At 40.6% G+C, this 20,046-nt stretch overlaps 1 protein-coding gene across 1 annotated transcript in view; it reads left to right on the plus strand.

Annotated features, from left to right (window-relative positions):
- The window catches only part of CCDC60 (coiled-coil domain containing 60), a 315,519-nt gene that overhangs the window by 284,896 nt on the left and 10,577 nt on the right, over window positions 1-20,046 (plus strand). Inside the window, exons 9-13 of the mRNA XM_075835475.1 lie at window positions 8,084-8,168; window positions 9,694-9,777; window positions 12,481-12,621; window positions 12,937-13,071; window positions 17,041-17,230. Coding sequence (XP_075691590.1) covers window positions 8,084-8,168; window positions 9,694-9,777; window positions 12,481-12,621; window positions 12,937-13,071; window positions 17,041-17,230 — 635 coding nt within the window. The remainder of the gene's footprint in view (window positions 1-8,083; window positions 8,169-9,693; window positions 9,778-12,480; window positions 12,622-12,936; window positions 13,072-17,040; window positions 17,231-20,046) is intronic.

Consider the following 20,046-nt stretch of genomic DNA (forward strand, 5'->3'; position numbering starts at 1 on the left):
GGAATTGGGGACTGCATGTCGCACGAACCTTTTCAGAACTACTAGCTGCAGAACCAAGTAAAGTGTTTTCTGTTCAGCCCCCTGGATAGCACTTATTTTCTTCGGTTTGTCATAGTCGCAAAAGTAAATACCCTACTGCAGTAATAGTTGTCAATATTTTTGATGAACGTTTTTTTTTTCCAGTACTGTTTTTCCATACTTCTTGTAACTAAAAATTGTTGGAGACCTAAAGCCTAATTTCGAACTCCAGGCTATGTGCAATTCAACATCATAGTGCTGAGCCAAATAATGTGACTTTAAGGCTGGGTTCACACGACCTATTTTCAGGTGTAATGGAGGCATTTTATGCCTCGAATTACGCCTGAAAACACGGCTCAAATACGTCGGCAAACATCTGCCCATTCATTTCAATGGGTTTGCCGACGTACTGTGCCGACGACCTATAATTTTACGCGTCGCTGTCAAATGACGGCCCGTAAAATAACAGCGTCGTCAAAGAAGTGCAGGACACTTCTTGGGACGTAATTTGAGCCGTTTTTCATTGACTTCAATGAAGAACAGCTCCAAATTACGGCCGTAATTAACGCCTTGCAAAACGCGAGTACGAACAATTACGTCTGAAATTCAGGAGCTGTTTTCTCCTGAAAACAGCTCCGTAATTTCAGCCGTAATTGACGTTATCGTGTGCACATATCCTAAGGCCCTGTTCACACAAAGTTTTTTTACGATTTTTTTGGTGCGGAAACCGCTCCGCAAACTCGTCAAAAACCGCCCGAAAATGCCTCCCATTGCTTTCAATGGGAGGCAGACGAGTTTCTTTACCGCGAGCGGAAAAACCGCGTCGTGGGAAAAAGAAGCGACATGACCCATCTTGAGGCGGTTTCCGCCTCCAAAACCCCATTTCAATCAGTCAGAAACGGGAAAAGAAACGCCTCAACGAGTGTTTTGACGAGTTTTTGTCAAACCACTGTGCAAAAAGCATCTGGAGCAGTTTTTGCAGGAAGAATTTTCCTCCTGCAAAAAAATCAGTGTGAACACATAAGGCTATGTTCACACGGGGTATTTTGCCGAGTTTTTGGACGCGGAAACCGCGTCGCAAAACTCGGCAAAAACGGCCCAAGAACGCCTCCCATTGATTTCAATGGGAGGCGTCGGCGTCTTTTTCCCGCGAGCAGTAAAACTGCCTCGCGGGAAAAATAAGCGACATGCCCTATCTTCGGGCGCTTCCGCCTCTGACCTCCCATTGACTTCAATGGGAGGCAGGAGCAAGCGTATTTTTCGCTGTTTTATGCCCGCGGCGCTCAATGGCCGCGGGCGAAAAACGGCGCGATAATTGCTGCGAAAATCGGCGTGCAGGGAGAGGAATATCTGCCTCAAAGTTCCAAACGGAATTTTGAGGCAGATATTCCTCCCCCAAAATACTCCGTGTGAACATAGCCTAACAGTACCGCCCTAGGCATAACTCTCCTGAGTATGTATTTGTTTAATAAAAATCCATGGAGCACATATTTATAACTGTAGCAAAATGTATTTTGTTTTATTTTTTTTGCAAAGGTTTTGAAAGCCACAAATATTATGTTGTGTATGGGTTAAAGTGCACACCATTAACTTTTGTTTCATACCGCTCTGATTATCTATAGATTCCTTTTCTTGCATTCTACAGTACACATTATTTGAAGCAATTCCATATATAAATACTAGTCCTTCTCAATGAATTAAAATATAATCAAAAAGTTAATTGATTTCAGTAATTCAATTAAAAAAGTAAAACTCATTATATTCTATAGATTCATTACACACAGAGTGATCTATTTCCAGCATTCTCTTCTTTTAATGTTGATGATTATGGCTAACAGTTAATGAAAACCCCAAATTTAGTGTCTCAGAAAATTAGATGATTATATAAGCCCAATTTCAAAAATGATTTTTAATACCGAAATGTTGGCCTACTGAAAAGTATGTACAGTATATGCCCTCAATGCTTGGTCAGGGCTCCTTTTAGATGAATTACTGCATCAATGCGGCGTGGCATGGAGGCGATGAGCCTGTGGCATCACAGATGGAGTAGAGGGTGGAAGTCTAGAAGAAAAGTCTTGCATTCTTCAGTACAGATAGTTAAACCCTTCACTTCATGTGATCATTAACCCCTTCGCGCTCAGCGGCGTAATATTCCGTCGCGCTAACCAATACGTTTGCGCTCAGCCACGGAATATTACGTCGTGGGAGTAACGGCCATTTCGGCCGTCCTCCCGACACATGCAGGAGCTGTGACAGCTGCTGTCTCATACAGCAGCTGACGCAGCTACTACAGCGGGGACCGATCGCTGTGTCCCCGCTGATTAACCCCTTAAAAGCTGTGTTCAATAGTGATCATGGCTTTTTAGGGTTTAAGCTACAATCGCCAGCCTGCTACACGATAGCGGCTGGCGATGGTGACTATGGCAACCGGACACCAAACAATGCCGTCCGGCTATGCCATCGACGGAAGCCTAGTGGGTCCTGACGAAGTCAGGACCCACTATGCTTGCTGTCAGTGAGTAGCTGACAGCTCTAATACACTGCACTACGTATGTAGTGCAGTGTATTAGAATAGCGATCAGGGCCTCCTGCCCTCAAGTCCCCTAATGGGACAAAGTAATAAAGTAAAAAAAAAGTAAAAAAAAGATGTGTAAAAATAAGAAAATAAAAGTTTTAAAAGTAATAAAAGTAAAAATCCCCCCTTTTCCCTTATCAGTCGTTTATTATTAATAGAAATATATAAACAAACAAACTATACATAATTGGTATCGCCGCGTCCGTAACGGCCTGATCTACAAAATTATTTTGTTATTTATCCCGCGCGGTGAACGCCGTAAAAGAAAATAATAATAAACCGTACCTCAATCACAATTTTTTGGTCACTTCACCTCCCAAAAAATGGAATAAAAAGAGATCAAAAAGTCGCATGTACCTAAAAATTGTGCTGATCAAAACTACAGTTCGTTACGCAAAAAATAAGTCCTCGCACGGCTTTATTGATGGAAAAATAAAAAAGTTCTGGCTCTTAGAATAAGGTAACACAAAAAGTGAATGATTGTTTACAAAACGTATTTTATTGTGCAAACGCCATAAGACATAAAAAACACCTGGTATCGCCGTAATCGTATCGCCCCGCAGAATAAAGTGAATATGTAATTTATAGTGCACAGTGAACGCTGTAAAAAAATTGAATAAAATAGTAGAATTGCTGTTTTTTAGTCACCACGCCACTTAAAAATAGAATAAAAACTGATCAAAAAGTCACATGCACCCCATGAAAACTTTAATGAATTCCTCAAGGGGTCTACTTTCCAAAATGGGGTCGCTTTTTGGGGTTTTCCACTGTTTTGGCACCACAAGACCTCTTCAAACCGGACATGGTGCCTAATAAATAGGAGGGCTCAAAATCCACTAGGTGCTCCTTTGCTTCGGAGACCGATGCTTCAGTCCATTACCACACTAGGGCCACATGTGGGATATTTCTCAAAACTGCAGAATCTGGGCAATAAGTATTGAGTTGCGTTTCTCTGATAAAACCTTTTGTGTTATAAAAAAAAATGGTAGAAAAAGGATTTTCTGACCAAAAAAAAATAATAAATATGTAAATTTCACCTCTACTTTGCTCTAAATTCCTGTGAAACACCTAAAGGGTTCATAAACTTTCTAAATGCTGTTGTGAATACTTTGAGGGGTCTAGTTTCTAAAATGGGGTGTTTCATAGGGATTTCTAATATATAGGTCCCTCAAAGCAACTTCAGAACTGAACTGGAACCTAAAAAAATTAATAAATTAGGCAATACTTCGCTTCTTACATTATACTGATAATGAGCCGTGCCCACCCCGAGATGACCCCAGTTTTGACCGTTTGTATAAACGGAGACCCCTATTAGACCGTTTCAGTGCCCGGTTTTCCCAATCATACACCCCGAGAAGTGTATTTCTATTGATGAGTCCTTGGTAGATTTTAAAGCGAGGGTTCAATTCCGCGAGTACCTGCCGGGTAAGAAGGAAAGGTATGGCGTGAAGATGTATAAGCTGTGCGAGAGTGCATCAGGGTATACCTACAAATTTAGGATATGTAAAGGGAAGGACACCAGTATTCAGCCCCCAGAATGCCCCCCCCCCTTACTGGGAGTTAATGCAAAAATTGTGTGGGATTTGGTGCACCCACTGCTGGACCAGGGTTACCCCCTCTACCTGGATAATTTTTATACCAGCTTCCCACTCTTCAACTGCCTCTACCTGGATAATTTTCATACCAGCGTCCCACTCTTCAACTGCCTCGCTTCCAGAAGTCATGCGGCACTGCTAGAAGAAATCTGAGAGGCCTCCCTAAGACTCTGCTTGGGCAAACAAGAAGGGGTGAGAGCAGGGCACATTCTAGCAGCAACATATTGTGTGTCAAGTACAAGGACAAGAGAGATGTCACACCAGTACCCATGTAGCTGTACGAGGTACCAGTACAGAGACCCCCAAACCAGATTGCATCCTGGACTACAATAGGTACATGGGAGGGGTGGACTTTTCAAATCAAGTCCTGAAGCCCTACAGCGCCATGCGGTGTGGTATAAGAAGCTGGCCGTGCACATCATACCGATGGCTTTGTACAATGTGTACGTGCTACGTCGATGTACAGGCCAGACGGGAATTTTCCTGGAATTTCAAGAGGTGGTTATCAAGAACCTAATCTTTAGGGACCAGGAAGGGGGGGCACCCAGTACTTCTGGAAGCGAGGCCACACACATCGTACAAGGGCAACACTTTCCAGGAGAAGTTCCCCAAACTGGCAAGAAGGGAAAAAGTCAAAAGAGGTGCAAAGTCTGCTATAAGAGGGGGATATGGGAGGACACAATATATCAATGTGACGCGTGTCCCGAAAAACCAGAGCTCTGTATGAAAGAGTGTTTTAAAATGTATCATACATCCCTTGGTTTATAATTTACCCCAATTTTACTTACCCTGATGTACTCCGCACAGCTTATCCCCCTCATCTTTCCCTTTTGAGCCCTGCTGTGTGCCCGGGCAGCTGATAACAGCCACATGTAGGGTATTGCCGTACCCGTTAGAACCAACATTACTGTTTATGGGGTGTATGTCTCCGGTCAAAATGCTCACTACACCTCTAGATGAATGCCTTAAGGGTGTAGTTTTTAAAACGGGGTCACTTCTTGCGGGTTTCGACTGTACTGGTACCTCAGGGGCTTCTGCATACATGACTTCGCACCAGAAAATCCCCAGTAGGCCAAATGGTGGTCCTTTCGTTCTGAGCCCTCCCATGGACCCAAACGGCAGTTTATCACCACAAATGGGGTATTGCTGCACTCAGGACAAATTGCGCAACAGAATGGGGTATTTTATTTCTTGTGAAAATAAGAAATTTTCAGCCAAAACTACATATTATTGGAAAAAATTAATTTTGTTTTAATTACCAGCCCAATTCAAATAAGTTTTGTGAAAAAACTATGTGGTCAAAATGGTCACAACACCCATAAATGAATTCCTTGAGGGGTGTAGTTTCCAAAATGGGGTCACTTCTGGTGGGTTTCCATTGCATTGATACCTCTAGGGCTCTGCAAATGCGACATGGCACCTGAAAACCAATCCAGCAAAATCTGAACTCTAAAGAACAAATAGCGCTCCTTTCCTTCTGAGCCCTCCCGTGGGCCCAAACGGCAGTTTATCACCACAAATGGGGTATTGCCGCACTCAGGACAAATTGGGCAACAAAATGTAGTATTTTATTTCTTGTGAAAATAAGAATTTTTGAGCTAAAACAACATATTATTGGAAAAAATATATATTTTTTTTAATTCCCAGCCCAATTCAAATAAGTTCTGTGAAGAAACTATGGTGTCTAAATGGTCACATTACCCATAAATGAATTCCTTGAGGTGTGTAGTTTCCAAAGTGGGGTCACTTCTGGTGGGTTTCCATTGCTTTGATACCTCTGGGGTTCTGCAAATGCGACATGGCACCCGAAAACCAATCCAGCAAAATCTGCACTCCAAAGAACACCCAGCGCTCCTTCCCTTCTGAGGCCTCCCATGGGCCCAAACGGCCGTTTATCGCCACAAATGGGGTATTGCTGCACTCAGGAGAAATTGGGCAACAAAATGTTGTATTTTGTTCCCTGTGAAAATAAGAAATTTTGATAAAAACGTACATCTTATTGGAAAAAATGTCATTTCTTTCATTTCACAGCCCAATTCAAATAGGTGCTGTGAAAAAACTGTGCGGTCAAAATTGTAACAACAACCATATTTTAATTCCTTGAGGGGTGTAGTTTCCAAAATGGGGTCACTTCTGGTGTGTTTCCATTGCTTTGATACCTCTGGGGCTCTGCAAATGCGACATGGCACCCGAAAACCAATCCAGCAAAATCTGGACTCCAACAAACACATAGCGCTCCTTTCCTTCTGAGCCCTCCCATGGGCCCAAACGGCAGTTTATCACCACAAATGGGGTAGTGCCGCACTAAGAACAAATTGGGCAACAAAATGGGGTATTTTGTTCCCTGTGAAAATAAGACATTTTGATCACAAATGACATCTTATTGGAAAAAATTTGATTTTTTTAATTTCACAGCCCAATTCAAATAGGTGCTGTGAAAAAACTGTGCGGTCAAAATGGTAACAACAACCATAAATGAATTCCTTGAGGGGTGCAGTTTCCAAAATGGGGTCACTATTGGGGGATTCCTACTGTTTTGGCACCTCAACACCTCTTCAAACCTGGCAGGCTGCCTAAAATATATTCTAATAAAAAAGAGGCCTCAAAATGCACTAGATTCTTCTTTGCTTCGAGGGCTTGTGTTTTAGTCCACGAGCGCACTAGAGCCACATGTGGGACATTTCTAAAAACTGCAGAATCTGGACAATACATATTTAGTAGTATTTCTCTGGTAAAACCTTCTGTGTTACAGAAAAAAAAATTGTTATAAAATTGAAATTCAGCAAGAAAAATTAAATTTGCAAATTTCACCTCCACTTTGCTTTAATTATTGTGAAATGCCTGAAGGGTTAAAAAAAACTTTCTAAATGCTGTTTTGAATACTTTGAGGGGTCTAGTTTTTAAAATGGGCTGTTTTATCGGGGTTTCTAATACATAGGCCCCTCAAAGCCACTTCAGAACTGAACAGGTACCTTAAAAAAAAGGCCTTTGAAATTTTCTTAAAAATATGAGAAATTGCTGTTTTTGTTCTAAGCCTTGTAACGTCCAAGAAAAATAAAAGAATGTTCAAAAAACGGTGCCAATCTAAAGTAGACATATGGGAAATGTGAACTAGTAACTATTTTGGGTGGTATAACCGTCAGTTTTACAAGCAGATGCATTTAAATTCTGAAAAATGCTATTTTTCAAAATTTTCTCAAAATTTTGCCATTTTTCACCAATAAACACTGAATATATCTATCAAATTTTACCACGAACATGAAGCCCAATGTGTCACGAGAAAACAATCTCAGAATCGCTTGGATAGGTTTAAGCATTCCGACGTTATTACCACATAAAGTGAAATATGTCAGATTTGAAAAATGGGCTCTGAGCCTTAAGGCCAAAACTAGGCTGCGTCCTTAAGGGGTTAATCTTTTCACTGACCTAGATCACTACGGTTGTATTTGCAGTGATTTATTTTTTTGTAGTCATTATTTATTTTATATATGAGAGGATGTAAGTTGCAAGTCTGTTGGTGGAAGAGGTTCGACACAGGGGCCCTCAGGCTCATGATAAGTCTGGAAATCCTTTTACGCTAGCGTATGACTAAAACAGTCTATAACTAGAATTCAGAATAACCTATACTTTCCCATATATTATACAGTACTTGGCCCAAGTATATCTTTTGTTTTGGGTCATATACTTGATAATTCTGTATCTGAAGATAGTTAATTTTAAGTTGTTGATTTATTTTTGTGATAAATAATAACTGATATTTATGATTGTTATAAGTGAAATACCAGCAGAAAATCGTATGTGTTATGTTTACAGATACAATAGAAAAGTATTTTTGATTTATGCTATAATCTATTTACCATAATTGCTTCTGTGCCTGTGAAATATTACTTTTCAGATATGCAGTCTTTACTGCAGATGATTGCAGAAAATGTCACCAAGGAGTTAGATGAAGAGAAGGAAGGGAAGAATAGTATAAGAAGGTAAAGATCTAGTAAACTGCATTAAATCCCTTGTGACGGGAGAGAATGTGTTGAATTCGAAGAAAACAATTAGTGCGTCCTTAAAGAGGCTCTGTCACCAGATTTTGCAACCCCTATCTGCTATTGCAGCAGATCGGCGCTGCAATGTAGATTACAGTAACGTTTTTATTTTTAAAAAACGAGCATTTTTGGCCAAGTTATGATCATTTTTGTAGTTATGCAAATGAGGCTTGCAAAAGTCCAAGTGGGTGTGTTTAAAAGTAAAAGTCCAAGTGGGCGTGTATTAGGTGCGTACATCGGGGCGTTTTTAATACTTTTACTAGCTGGGCGCTCTGATGAGAAGTATCATCCACTTCTCTTCAGAACGCCCAGCTTCTGGCAGATCACGCTGTGACGTCACTCACAGGTCCTGCATCGTGTCAGACGAGCGAGGACACATCGGCACCAGAGGCTACAGTCGATTCTGCAGCAGCATCAGCGTTTGCAGGTAAGTAGCTACATCGACTTACCTGCAAACGCTGATGCTGCTGCAGAATCAACTGTAGCCTCTGGTGCCGATGTGTCCTCGCTCGTCTGACACGATGCAGGACCCGTGAGTGACGTCACAGCGTGATCTCTCGAGAACACGCTGTCTGCACTGCCAGAAGCTGGGCGTTCTGAAGAGAAGTGGATGATACTTCTCATCAGAACGCCCAGCTAGTAAAAGTATTAAAAACGCCCCGATGCACGCACATAATACACGCCCACTTGGACTTTTACTTTTAAACACACCCACTTGGACTTTTGCAAGCCTCATTTGCATAACTACAAAAATGGTCATAACTTGGCCAAAAATGCTCGTTTTTTTCAAATAATAACGTTACTGTAATCTACATTGCAGCGCCGATCTGCTGCAATAGCAGATAGGGGTTGCAAAATCTGGTGACAGAGCCTCTTTAAATGCATTTTCCTCTCCTTTGGAACATTTGTTCATGTTTGAGCCTTTACAGCATACAGTGAAACATTTCCAAGAGACCGCCTCTTTAAGAAGACCTCCCTTCATTAGACTGACCATTTTTCAAAGGTTTTACTGTATGTAAATGTAATCCGAATAATAAGTTATGTAGATTGGTAAGTACACATCATTACTTATCTTGTACTGGTCCTGAGTTACAGCTTTTATTCATGTCCACAGCTGTATTCCCAATTCGAGTGGTTGTTAATGGAAACAGTCAACAAGCTTGTCATCAGACATTTCTAGCAGCCTATCTGAGCTCTTGTAATCCAATTGGACAGTTTGTTGTTCCTACTATAGATATTTGTACTGTGTTTATATGAAGATTGAACTTCCCGGAATGCAAATAACCAGAGCAAGCTCTATAAAGCCAGCAAGGAACACAATGTGGAATTTCTTCTAAGAATGTTTTTTTCTTTTAAAAGATTTAATTTTATAGTAAAGTAAAGTCAGCGACTTGTGCTATAAAACCATTAATTATGGGGTTATGGGATAATAAATGTACAACGTTATTATTTTTTTTTCTTACAGCGACATCACTCCAGCTCAGGCCAGAGAGACCGTGATTGAGGATGATCACGGGAGCACCAAAAGTATCATACACAGACCAAAAAGGTCTGTAATATGTATTACAAAAATTATTACTGGAAGTAGTTGCAGCCATGACCAGGTGGTGCCTCAGGGGCCATTAAAACCGTAAGGCACCTTATAACCTTTTGATGCCCCTGTGTCCAGGTCAAATTTTCCATTTCTGATAGGTGCTTTTTAAACAATAATATCTTTGGAACCGCTTTGAATATGAGAACTATTTTTACTTTGTTTTTTTACAAGACTTATGAGGCTTTCATTTTCTGGATTAGTTTAAATAATTCCGTGTTTTTAATTGTTATTGTAAGCAGATATATCACAAAAAATGTATTACAAGTTTTTGTAATGTATATGTATGTATATAGAGTGAAAAGGGCTATATGCACATGATAGTAAAAAAAAATGGCAGTCAACAACGGATGAACTGTCAGTTTTTCATTTGCATCAATGTGTCTCAAATTTGAATCCATTTTCCGTCCGTCTGACCGCTTTTAACCGCCATTTGCCATCCGTTTTTCATGGACATTAAAAAAATGAACGCATTTTAATTGTTAGGGTTTTTTGTCCCAACCCCCTGAAAACACCACAGTGCCCATGTAGATAGTGACACAATACCACTGTGGATAGTGACACATTGCCCACATAGTGCCAGTGCCCACTGTAAATAGTGCCACAGTGCCCACATAGTGCGACATTTCTCCCTGTAGATAGTGCCACACACAGTGCCCATGTAGATAGCACCACAGTGTCCCCTGTAGGTATTGCCAATATAATGCCATAGTGCCACACCCCCTGTATGTAGCACCCTCTGTAGATAGCACCACACCCCCTTTATATAGTGTCACCCCCCCTGTACATAGCACCACCCCCCTGTACATAGCGCCACCCAATTGTAGATCGCAAGATCCCCCCTGTATTTAGCAACATTCCCCGTGCATATAGCGCCGCCACCCGTAAATGGCACCCCCTTCCTGTAAATAGCACCACTGTAGCTCCCTGTAGGAGCTCTCTGGCAGGGGATTCCGCTTTTAGAGTTAACCCCTGACGTCACTGTCCATATATGGACAGAGACATCAGGGGCTCCCTGTAGGAGCGGAATCCCGGGCCAGAGCGATCTGACACCAGGGATTCTGCTCCTAGAGGGAGTTTAGGTGGCACTATCTAAAGTGGGAGGTGTGATGCTATCTACAGCAGGGGGGGCGGTTGCTATCTGCATGGGAGGTGGCACTATCTACTTCGGGGATGGAGAGACGGCATGGGCTTGCTCTAGGATGGGAATCCTCGGCCAGAGCGCTGGCCGGGGTTTCCGATCCTGGAGGGAGCTTAGGTGGCACTATCTACAGAGGGTTTTGTGGGATTTGTGGGTGGCGCTATCTACAAAGGGGGGTGTATTCCGGGGCTCTCAAAGCCCCGGCCGACATGAGATTGCAGCGCTGCTCACACTGAAGCAGCACTGCACTCATTAAACCCGTTCCAGGCTGTCAATGTCTATATACGTGACAACTGCACGGGGCATCGGCAGTTGGAACGTATATAGCCGTATGGCAGTCGTGAAGGGGTTAAAGAAGAAAAAAAAATACCGTCCATTCTAAAATTGTGATAAGTGTCAGGTAGTGAGGTTTATTTCCTTACCGGGCACTTTAGTTTACTGTTAGCCATACCATTTCGGTCCTCCGTTGGGTCACATAATCACCACTCTGGCTCCCTCCAACATACAGCGCCTGCTTTAGGGGCCAGAAGTCAGTCTCCCAATTCAAGCCTATGAAAGCCTCAATGTGAGTCTCATAGACTTGCATTGAGAAACTAACCTCCGGTTCTCTACAGCAGACACTGTAGGATTTAAATGGTCAGAGTGCAGGTAGTGTACCCAATGACGGCCCAGAGTGTCTACCTGTAAAAATAAAGTGCCGGTAATGGAATAATCCTCTCTAACCTTCACTTAGTCACCTTTTCAAACAGAGGGGATGGGGGGATTTCACTGGGGTGCTTTTTGAAGTTGCATATTACACATTCCTTGAGTCTAAGTGAAATGTGCCTCCTAATAAACTTGGCACATTTCTGTCTGTTCGTGTGCCATAGAGTGAAATCTACGCCAGCTAGTTTCTGGCATAAACTAAAGCAACTATGTGGGGCCCCTTTCTGCTAATCTTCACCCACTTTTTTAGAAAAGTGCAGTGAGCAGCGGAAACGGTACAAAACTCACAATTGTTCCCGCAAATTGCGACCTTTGTGCCGTTTGCTACTTTTACAGTTTTCTGGCGTAGAAAAGTTAATAAATTCACAAAAGTATCAAAAGTCGCAATCTGCACAAAAAAAATGTGAGACTTGTGATGCATTAATGCCGCCCACGGCACTTTTCTAAAGTGGGCAGAGCTTAGTGGAAGGGGTGTGGCCTGTCACTGCCTGACAAATTTATTATAGTTTACGCCAGAAACTGGCAGAAATTATAGTGGAAATTTACACCAGCTCGTGGCTGGCATAGATTTCCAATTCTGGTGCACGGACAGCCAAAGATGCGCCTAATTTAATAAGAGGAGCACCTTACTTCAGCCATATTTATATTAAGGCTAGCATATGAAATAAATCTCCCCTGAGTGTCTGCTGGCTATGGCCTAATGAAACTTTAATTCAGAAAGTCTATGTTTTATATATCGAATGAACTCCAGTACATTTTGTGGCATTTAGGCTGATTGTTTATCATGTTGTATGACTGATATCTTGACATGGCAGTTCCCCTGTCCCTCGACTGTCTCCTACAAACCTCGTCATAAAGAAGAAAAGCAATCCGTTCTGTGAGATGAGGGAAAAGTTCTTTGACAAGGCGGATGAAGCGGATGTCTACTTACATGATAAAGTGGAGGCTATAGAAAGGCAAGTGCAAACTTACAGCCAATAGGCCAGGATCACACTAACCGTTTTGATGCCGTTTTTGTGACAGTTTTTTGCTCAGTTTTTTGAGTCAAAGCCAGAAGTGGATTCAAAAGGAAGGAAAGGTATAAAGAAAAGACGGATGTATCTCCTTTCTTTTGTGTCCAGCTGTGTGTTTGGCTCCAAAAAACTGCCATAAAATTGCATCAAAACTATGTGTGTGAACCTAAGAAATGACTACTGTTACTTTGCATGACTTTTAAACAGCGTGTTTTATCTCTTCCGCCTTTTTTTGTAACACTGTCCATTTTTTGTTAGGAGACGTCAAGAATTCAACACCCAAAAATATCGATCCTTAAATACCATTACTAGCTTTCATCAAGATCTGGAGAAGATGCGAAAAGCTTATCACCATGTCAAAGTTGAAAAAGACTACACAGACAGTAAGAACTGGTAAGTCAAGAATCTGTAACATTTATTCGCACCTTATACCTAGGTGTATAAATTTAACAAGGTAACGCTGAGTAAAAGTAGAATAGCTAGTACACAAATATAGACATCAGCACAGAAATATCTCTTCTTCGCCCCTCCCACCCCCCTGACTAGTTCATAATTCTTATTCGTTTTAGAAAAAAATTTGTTTCGTTTTCAAAGCAAAAAGGGTTCTGCAATTGTAAATAACTTCTATTTTTTTGTTTCAAATTTTCTTTTTATTGATATAAAATCACAAGGTTCAAAACAAACAAACAAGTTCAGTAAATGCTGAACAACGTGAACTTGACATTCGGTGTACATACTATGGTTACATGAACCAATCGTACCTAACTAATTCATATAGGCGAAAAAGGTCTTAGTAAAGATTCTTACTAAAGTGTGGCTAAATGTCAGGAATTAAACAATAAAATAACGTCTATTCATTGTATAATGAAATCCTGTTCAATTCTCTAATGTGCTTTGTATTTTAGTTCTGCATTACTTTCAAGATCTCTGCTTGCTGTTAGTGAATGGAAACATTCTTCTTTACTTTCAGAGTCTAAAAAATATGTCCTGATCTGACACAAGGGCAATTCTCAAGAAAGAACTCTGATACACTTAGGGCATGGCCCCACGTGGCGTATTTCTTCCGCAACTGTCCGCATCAATGCCGCACAGAATCTTCCAGAGAAATTCCGCCACGTGGGGCTTTGCCCTTAGGCTAGGTTCACATGTAGCATGCATACTGCAGAATTTCAGTCCGGAAGACATGCTGAAACTGACCTGTGGTGCGGATTCTCAATCTGCAGCATGTTGATTTATTTTGCGAAAATTCTGCGTAATTTCGCAAAGAAATGACGAATGAAAATTCAGCAGTATTTACGCTACCTGTGAACTTAGCCTTAAAGTGCCCTGCACCTATATCAGGTGTATATGATCAGGGCAGGTTTTCAGACAATGGCTGTAGACGTTTCTATTCATTCAAGCTTTATTTGAGGTACATTTGGTTTCTTTAATGGAGCACAAAAAATAAATACATATTGAAATGTACACCCTTTAAAAAAATGGCTTCATTTTTTAATCCTTTTGGACCTTTCTGGTCTTTGTAGAGAGGTATAGAAAGCATTTGCTGGTAGATTCAACAGCTAACAGGAGCATTTCCGGGTATGCTGAGATATATATTGCATGGCACGATACTAAAAACATATATATCTTATTTTTATATACACAAGGGCTTTTTATGTAAGACTTCTGAAAGTTATCCATTAAAAATGACTTTTTCTCATGATTAAATACTAAGTTTCTCTGTTAGATCACACAAAACATAACAATTTTTCTAATAGAATAATTTAAAAAATAAATAAAAATCACCTAATTTGTCTTGTGCCAGTGGACACACATGCCCAGAATCTCTGCCCCGCCGCCCGGATCCTCTTGTACACAGAGTTATTGTACAGGCCACTTATTAAAGCGGTTTGCCACTTTTTAACATTTGTTGCTTAACCCCTTAGTGACCAGCCCATTTTAGGCCCTAATGACCAAGCTAATTTATTTGTTTTTCTATAGTCGCATTCAAAGAGCTATAACGTTTTTATTTTTTCGTCTACATAGCTGTATGAGGACTTGTTTTTTGCGGGATTAGTTGTACTTTTTAATAGCAGCATTTTTGGGTGCATATAATTTTTATATTAACTTTTATTAACCTTTTTGGGGGGGATTATAAAAAAAAACCTGAAATTCCGCCATTGTTCTATGCGTTTTTAAATTGACGCCGTTCACTGTGCGACGTAAATAACATGTTAACTTTATTCTATGGGTCGGTACGATTACGGCGATACCACATATGTAGAGGTTTTTTTATGTTTTACGACTTTTGCACAATAAAAACACTTTTGAACTAAAATTATTTGTTTTTGCATCGTCGCTTTCCAAGAGCCGTAATTTTTTTATTTTTCCATCAATGTAGTGATTTTTTTGGGCTTGTTTTCTGCGGGACGAGACGTAGTTTTGAATGGTACTGTTTTGGAGCGCGTGGGACTTATTGATTCATTTTTATTATGACTTTTTTGGGGGGCAATGGAAAAAAATTGCAATTTCGCCATGGTTTTTTGCGTTTTTTTTTTACGGTGTTCACTTTGCGGTTTAAATGACATATTAACTTTATTAATGGAGTCATTACGGTCGCGGCGATACCACATATGTGTACTTTTTTTTTTTTTTACACTTTTACTAAATAAAACCACTTTTTATGGAAAAAAAATGGTTTTATTTATTTTTTTACTGTACTTTTTATTAATAATCTTTATTTCACTTTGATGACTTATTTTATTAGTCCCACTAGGGGACTTTACTGTGCGATATTCCGATCGCTGCTATAATGCTCTGGTATACTTCGTATACCAGAGCATTATTGCCTGCGCGTCCTAACAGGCATATGTCCAGGGCAGACCTGGAGGCTTTTATCAAGCCCCCGGCTGCCATGACACCCCATCGGAGACCCGCGATTGCATTCGCGGGCCGCCGATGGGTGACAGAGGGAGCGCACTCCCTCTGTAAACAAAGTTAAATGCCGCGGTCGCTATTGACGGCGGCATTTAACGGGTTAAACGGCCTTTGATCGAAGTAAACTTCGATCGCGGGCGTTGGAGCAGGAGCTCAGCTGTCATCAGACAGCAGAGCCCCGGCTCCTGCCTGCACGGGAGACCCGTGCAGGACTTAGACTAGGCTGACGTGAAAAGGCGTCAGCCTAGCCTAAAGCCCATTAGTGACGGACGTAAAAAGGCGTATTAGTGGTCACTAAGGGGTTAATATAAAATATGACAATAAGGCACTCAATGTCCATGCTACGCATGTAAACAATCTGTCCCCAGTAATAATAATGAGGCGTTTCGTCTATCACAGGTCATAAAAATGAGATCACGTGACCATTTTGTCCATGGGTCTATCTGCACTCCTTTCTTATCTGGGCATGTGCCGATGACAGTGCATGTACAGACCGTAACTGCCGACCTTGTCTGCCTTCCAACACACACTACTGAGCCTTGTAGTGTATTGTGTTACCATTCTAAAAAAATGAGAAGAGAAGTAATCCACATCAGGAATGTGCAGACTGAGGACATACTTGTAGTGGAATGTGGCAGATTGGGAGTTGTTATTCACAGAGAAGGAATGGATCGATTGTTTCCCGAAACTACAAATCCTGCCCTTAAAAACCCATGAGAAGAAAAAAAACACAACCAACAGTGGATGATTGAGTATGTGAGACATCAGAATTCCGGTACAAAATTACTTAATTTACACGAAAAAACATCAGTGGACTAGTATTTACAAATCATGTAGGTGTCCGCTAGCCCCTTTAAGAATCGGCGCACTAGAAGCTGCTTCTCTGCAGAGATTTGCCGTGCTGTTGCGCACCCTCTGTTTCTTCTTCACTAACCTGCACAGTAACAAAAATTAGTCCGCCACCATACAGGAGCATTTTATTTTATTTTTTTAATAATTCCAATTGAAAAATGTTTAGATTTAGTCTGATTTTAACAGTGAAATATAATATTTAATCTTGGAACGACCCCTTTATTGAGACTTTAAAAGTTATTCTAATTCTTTATTAACTTCATCATCTAACACTGTATATTGTATTTTTTCTGTTAATTTGCGTTACTTTATTTTTTTCCTCATACAGACGGCAGCTACAGCCCCAGAACTCCCCGCTCTATACAGTAATTGGTTATAGCCAGTCCTTACAGTGAATATAAATAAGACTTGCCTGGCTTTCTTGAAAGGAATAGTAGCACTAGTAATCCTTTATAGATGTCGTCAATGTATTCAGCCTTATCAATAATGTATATGCAATTGTCTAATGTCTGTGCTTTATTCTCTAAAAAATGTCATTTCTGTTTAAAATAACACAACTTGGCCACTTCTACAAATTCATCTTTACTGTTCCAGGTTTATAATGCTGCTTTCCAGAATTCCTCCTATTCTGAAGAACAACCAGAAAATACACAAGATTTTAGAAAAGCTGGAAAAGCTGGAGGAAAAGCAGTTTATCAGAATACGACCCAGCTCCTTCCTGAAGGTTCTGAATGGACTTCGTCCTTGGGAATTGTGTTCTCCTGATATAAGTGTGGCCATAGAGGTGAGAATTATTCTTATGGCAGCTCAATGCCAGTGTTGTTCTCGTTTGATAATAAAGCACAGCTGCCATGTACTCTAAGACCAGAACTGTGAAGGAGAACACTTTATTTTGTCGTTTTCCCATTACATTCATTCCTGACTAACATTTCATCCGTATCCAAGTAACACTGTGTTCACTTCAAGGTGCAATATAAAAACTCTGACAGGGACTTTAGAACACTCGAATAACCTACCTTTAATTAACATTAATGAAATGTCTGCTTGCCTTTGGTTTCTAACTGGATGAAGAAAATGTACATTATTGGCAATAGTATAAAATGAAAAAAATGTAGGTTTTGTGTTCACCATATACCTGTGAAAGCTATTTTATAGAAGCCTGGTATAGTCATGTCTAACCATATCACAAATTCATGCCAGACATTTGACATGATGATATAAGCCATATCTGATCACAAGCCAATGTCCATAACTTTACAGACTAAAGTAATATTATATGGCCCAACGTGGGCCGTGTGAACGAGCGCCGATCAACAAGACTGCACGTTGATCAGCGCTCGTTTGCTCCTGTCACAAGGAGCTAGTATGGGGACGATCGCTCGTTCCCATACATTTTTATCATGTCGGCAGCTGTTTATACATGGAGATGTCCTGCCGACAACAATAAAAGTTTCTGCATTTAAAACGATGCAATCAGCCAATGAACAAGCGTTTGTTTACACAAGGCAATTATCGGGAACGAGTGTTCTGTGAATGTTGGTTTGCCCGATAATTGGCCAGTGTAAAAGGGCCCTTAATCCACTTCATTGTCATCCAATGGCTCAGGAGAAAATTCATTATCTTGTTTTATATCTAGAGCATAAATGTTGTAGTACATGCAACACTATGGGGAGATTGTTTTAGACTGGTGTTTTTTTTTTATACCCCAGTCTTAGGGTACCACACATGCATCGGATTTGTTGCAGACTTTCCCCACGAATCCGCAGCGTATCCGCAGAAAATGTGTTACATGCAGATTTGGCTGTGGGTTTACTGCGGATTTCACCCCTTCTACGTTAAAAATGGTGAAATTCACGGTGAACATTCATAACAGAATGAGCATGCATGATCTGATTTCTGTGCTGAAATCGCCCAGCAGTATATATGGATGTGATTTGTTAAATATTATCCACTTTCCTGCACCAACCTTCTCCTGCGGATTTTTCGACCCCCAAATCAGACAAAAAATCTGCAACACATCCCCTACGTGTATGGGTACCCTAAAACTTAAGCTTGTTAGAATAAAATGTGCCAGATTGATAAAAGAGTGCACACTTATTAATAAGTTTGGCGCATGTTGCACTGTCCTAAAGAAAGAAAAAAAATCTACACCTGCTATGAAAACATGTACGCCATTTTCTGTCTAGTAATAATAAATCTGTTGGAAAGTTGTTGGCCATGCCTCTTTAGTTAACCCCACTTTTGAGAACTGGCGAGTGGCAAAAAAAGAAGCAAATTTTAGCACAAACTTATGGTGCACCAACATTTTTTACACTATAAAACTGTTGCAAATCGCTTGTTAAATTCCCCCCTATGTGTTGATATTCTCAATGAGGGTGAGGGTGTAAAGCTAGAAGGTTCTGCAGAGGTGTTTAAAAGGCAGGGTTAAACTAGTCATATCTAAAGCCAACTGCAGGAGGAGAGGTCACGGCTGGGAAGTGCTGTTTGTACTGCAGGTAATGTATGAACTAGTTGGAGAAAGATGGGGTTTGTCCCAAGAGGACTAGAATCCCGAAGGGAGTGCTGAGGAGGAATGTCAGTAACTATTATTTTCCCCTACAGGTTAGTTAGGGTTAATGCGCACCGTATGGTGCAAAGTGAAAATTTCAATTTTCCGCTGATATGCCATTTTAGTGCACAATATGTTGTGCCCAGTTTGTGCCAGCCAAAGACAAAAGTGTTAAGCGGGTTCTCTTGGGTATGGCGACACCATATATGTGGACGTGAACCGGTGTTTGGGCACACTGTAGGGTTCAGAAGGGAGGGAGCGCCATTTGGCTTTTGGAGCGCAGATTTTGCTTCGTAGTCGTTTTTTTGGGGGGTTTGCGGGTATTTCAGTTTATAATATGGGAGCATATGTAATCTGTGCGGAGTACATCAGGGCATAATAGGGTGGTACAATAATGGGGTAAATAATAAATAATATTTCACAGATATGTAGCCAGTGTCGCACTGATAAATGGTGCCCAATCTTATCCCCCTATTGGAATACTCTTTAAATTTTCAATAAAATCTGAAACAAATTCAACAGCAAAATCAGCATGTAAAACTGTACCCTCTAGGTTGCTCTATGTGATAAAAAAAAAAAATTTAATCTTTGTCACTCTAACAAAACACAATAATTATAAGAAAACCCAAATATTATGTATGCAAAAATGAGTTAAAAAATAAATCTCTATCGGTTACAAAAAAAAAGGTACTAAAATTACTTTAATAGCATAAAAAAAGTAAATGACGTTACAAAGGTTGAAAAAAGACACATGTCCATCAAGTTCAACCTTCCTCACTCACTCACCCGTCATGTCATTCATTGCTTGATTAGTTATAACCATCAATGCCTTTCATCAGTAAATAATCATCTGGCCTTTTTTTAAATGCATAAATAAAAAATACATAGTATCTGCCATTATTCCCTCTTGGGATAGGGCATTCCATAGTTTGACTACTCTAACTGTAAGGCTATGTTCACACACAGTGTTTTCAGGCATATTTCGGGGTGTAAACGCATCGAAATACGCGTGTTAAAACTCTAGCTAGACGCAGTGGCGGATCATATGGGCG

This window comes from Rhinoderma darwinii, chromosome 1 (assembly GCF_050947455.1).
Source record: "Rhinoderma darwinii isolate aRhiDar2 chromosome 1, aRhiDar2.hap1, whole genome shotgun sequence".
NCBI classification, from domain to species: Eukaryota; Metazoa; Chordata; class Amphibia; order Anura; family Rhinodermatidae; genus Rhinoderma; species Rhinoderma darwinii.